Genomic DNA, 3,737 nt, shown 5'->3' on the forward strand with positions numbered 1-3,737 from the left:
TGCCATATCCAACACTTACCACGGTTGTGAAGCAGCCCAATACTACTGATCGAGTACACCACTGAGTCCACACGCTCAAATTATTCAACACATCAAATAATCTGACAGCTGCTCTCCCTTATTGATAACAGACAAGACTGCTTTCTTGCTTCGCCGTTGCTATTCGATAACAAATTAGGATTAAGAAAACCACTAAGTAAACAACAATTCCAATTTATTTAACAAATAGCCTAAAAGCTTGTGAGTGCCAATAAAACACTGCAGGTTTATTCAAGTCTGTATGTACTTCCTTTCACAGGTGTGTTCGGTCCATTTTGTTGATGGATGTCCCACAAAAAATAACCCATACCCAACACTGCACCTTGGAACTCCGGTAATGTGCAATTCTTCATTCATACTCTCTCGCCATAACTCCTGCTGTATTGAATATATATGTTTTCTTTTTCTGTATTTAAAATTTAGACTATCCATCACAAAGGAAGAAGGCAGTTAAAGTGCCCTGCAGCCTGCATGCAAGAAGCTGAGACAACGGTCACCATATGCCCAGCGACAGCTGACACCAGTACTGAACAGCAGACAGCAATGGACGAGCAAGATGAAGGCGACAGTGAACCCTGCTACAGTTACAGTTACATACCAAATAGGTACATTGCTTATGCCACCAATAGCATGTCATTGCTTTTACGCACAGAACTGTTCTTTAGAACTCATTAAAAATATAGAATCTGCGTTAATGTCGAATCTAGTGGATATACTCTTGACTATCTACAGAAACAGCCAAAACTGCTTTGGTCTGTTCAATGCTAGCATTATTTGTGACCAAGTTCCAAGCTATTTTAGTACAATTCCTGCTTATGATAGTTAATGAGAGGTTAGTGCAAGTAAAGATTTTCTGTTTACTACTACCTGTCTCATTAGCACAAGAGATTTAGAGCCTTTATGCTAGTAAAGTTACATGCTCATTATTATTCTAAAGTTTTTAAATTGTAAGTATTGTAAACTGAGTTCTGTTGTATCTGCAAACTTCACTACACAGGCTGACAGAGGCAGAGGAAACACCAAAGAGCTGCTCGGCCTGCGGCTGCAAATGCCAGTTTCTGGTGACATCGGACAAGGAAGTTCAAGCCACAGCACAATTATCTGAACACACATACAGCAAACATCCAGAACAGTCTTCTGTGACAGCGAACAGGGCTTGTCAAACAGCATTTACTGTCTACTCGACTCTCACTTCAAGCTCCTTCAGGTTTTTTACAGGGCTTTCAAAGGATGTGTTTGATGAATTGGTGAGATCTCTTGAAGCAACTGCTGACCAGAACTCATTTGTTTTACCCTTCCAAGATCAGGTGCTGCTGACACTTATGAGGCTGCGCTTAGGGCTGCTACTTAATGACCTCAGTTTCCGCTTCGGTATTTCCACAGCTCTAGTGAGCAGGATTTTCTGCACTATAGTGTCAGCTCTTGCTCACTTTTCTAGAAAATATCTGGTGTTCTGGCTGGCAAGAGAAACAATTAGAAGAACAATGCCTAGCATTTTTGAGGACTATCCGCTAGCAACATGCATCATCAATTGCTATGAGATTTTTGCTGAGAAACCGGGCAACTTGCTACGGAGAAATCAGACCTACAGTCATTATAAATCCCACAACACTGCCAAAGTACTGCACGTCATTGCACCCAATGGGTTTGTGATGTTCATTTCCAAGCCATATGGTGGACGTGCAAGCGATCGGTTCATCACATTGGACAGTGACTTTACAAGGTTTCTGGCACCAGGTGATGAGATCCTGGCTGACAGGGGTTTCACAATAGGCGACTGTTTACCAATGGGAGTAAATCTAAGGTTACCAAGCTTTTCAAAAGGCAGACAACAAATAAGTGGCCCTGAGCTAGTAAAGTCAAGGCGCCTAGCAAGGCTCCGCATCCATGTTGAGCGGTCTATAAGACGACTTAAATGCTTCAGGATACTGAAGTATTTTCCCGCAAGCATCTTTGCAAAAAAACCACTTGCTAATGATGTACTGACTGCTGTAGCCGGGCTGTGCAATCTTCAGCCACATTTAATGAAGGACAGAGTGATTTCTGCACCTTCAAACTAAATAAAATAAATCCTCATTTTCAGACAGGACATCAAAGAATAATAAGCAGGCAGGCCCTGCCATCATAAAAATGAGTAGAACAGCACAAGTCACAGGCATGTTGGAAAACAATTACTGCTAAGTCCTGAAACACCTTTCTCAGTTCGTGCACAATAGTTCTTTTACGACAAAACTCTGTTAACACTTTCAGATGCAATGTATGCAAAGATAGTGCATCAACAGCAAAAGCACTGACGAAAGTAATATTTAAAATGGGTTGCATATATCTCGAGACACTTGCGATTGGAATTGTACTGCAATTTAACATGTGCAAAATGTTTTAGTAAAATGAGTGGGAAGGTAGATGGTTAGGTGTTTTTGCTTGGTGTCAGTATGTAGTTGTATGTAGTGGGTTGACTTCTTTCAATGTGTTTCACAATGTCATGCACCAGGCATAATTTTCAAGCGGCTGAACGAGTGCTTTTCAATACACGAAATAGTTGATGTACGCACATATGGTGTTCCTGTAGCGGCTTTTCGCGTGGAGTCCACATTCTGTAATCTTGACAAAACTCACTACAGAACTGAAAATTCTTAATCTTTTCTGCAGCTGTACTCTTTCTATGATTCTGAGGAGGCAAGAATTGTGGCGAAAGAAAGTTTTCAATCAATAGGTTAAAGTGGCATCTGAAAGGGTTAAGATTATTTATCTGATCAGCTGAAAGTTCCATGCAGCTATATTTGTTTCTAATCAATTACCTTGTGATAATAGGAATCTGTTTTTAACGTCCCTTGACATTTCTTTTGAAACAATTTTTTTTTTACTTTTAAAGAAGTGTATGCATACTGTTGCTTAGCTTGTGATGTAAACAACTGAAGAAACAGGTGTTGGTTGTGTTCACTATGTAACAATAAAGTTACTACAGATAAGCATGAAGTCTCAGCATTTATTTTCAAAAACTCCTCAAGGGTCATCCAAATTTAGTGTGCACTGTAAATGAAAGCACTGAGTCACTTGCATGAAATGTAGTACTTTCACAGAGCCCTGTCAGTGAGAGCAGGCAGCAGGTGAGCAAAATAAAAGTGCTCCAACTGCGGAACATATGTTTCTAGGAACTCTTTGTCGTAGAGCACCTCAACAACATAGGCCTCCCCTGGTGACCATACGACAAAGTCGCAACGCTCCTTTTGACAGCAGTACATCTGGAGCTGCACCTGAAAATAATATTTGTTCTTCCCCTTCTTGCTTAGACTCAGTGTGCCGTCTACGCTGATGACATCATACTGTCCACTGTTGAAAAGTTCCTTAAGGCTCCCATGCTTCTCCAAAGTCTGGGGAGTGGGGCACTTTATCTCGATAATTGTTGGCGAGTCAGCAATTACGCCATCAGGGCTTGCCCCCAACCATGATGTTTCTGGCCTGAAAACCAAGCCAACCTCCTGGACCTTGGTGGCTTTTAACTGCTCGTACCACCGACGAGCTTTGGGCTCAGATATTTGCCCATGGCTTCAAAAAAAGAAAAAACCGGTAACATTATTACATCACCAAACATTTCGTCATAACAGATTCACATTCACTTCCCAATTAATGTTTCCAGTCTTTTCTTCATTTGGTGATGTAGCATGCATAATTCCCAGCACATTAGAAAGAGCTCCAGC

At 41.1% G+C, this 3,737-nt stretch overlaps 1 protein-coding gene across 1 annotated transcript; it reads left to right on the forward strand.

The window, feature by feature from the left end:
* Window positions 1-486: 486 nt before the first annotated feature.
* LOC125943379 (uncharacterized) lies at window positions 487-2,099 on the forward strand. Its single transcript, XM_049662667.1, has 2 exons — window positions 487-644; window positions 1,037-2,099. Exons 1-2 carry the CDS (start codon window positions 511-513, stop codon window positions 2,097-2,099), a joined length of 1,197 nt encoding a protein of 398 aa, XP_049518624.1. The 5' UTR covers window positions 487-510.
* Window positions 2,100-3,737: the final 1,638 nt, after the last annotated feature.

Source organism: Dermacentor silvarum, chromosome 2 (assembly GCF_013339745.2).
Source record: "Dermacentor silvarum isolate Dsil-2018 chromosome 2, BIME_Dsil_1.4, whole genome shotgun sequence".
NCBI lineage: Eukaryota > Metazoa > Arthropoda > Arachnida > Ixodida > Ixodidae > Dermacentor > Dermacentor silvarum.

Excerpts from the sequence above, each read along its gene's own strand:
- LOC125943379 (XM_049662667.1), top strand. The coding sequence starts at position 511 with ATGCAAGAAGCTGAGACAACGGTCACCATATGCCCAGCGACAGCTGAC. Across the intron at positions 645-1,036 it reads TACAGTTACATACCAAATAG|GCTGACAGAGGCAGAGGAAA; the intron begins GTACATTGCTTA and ends TTCACTACACAG.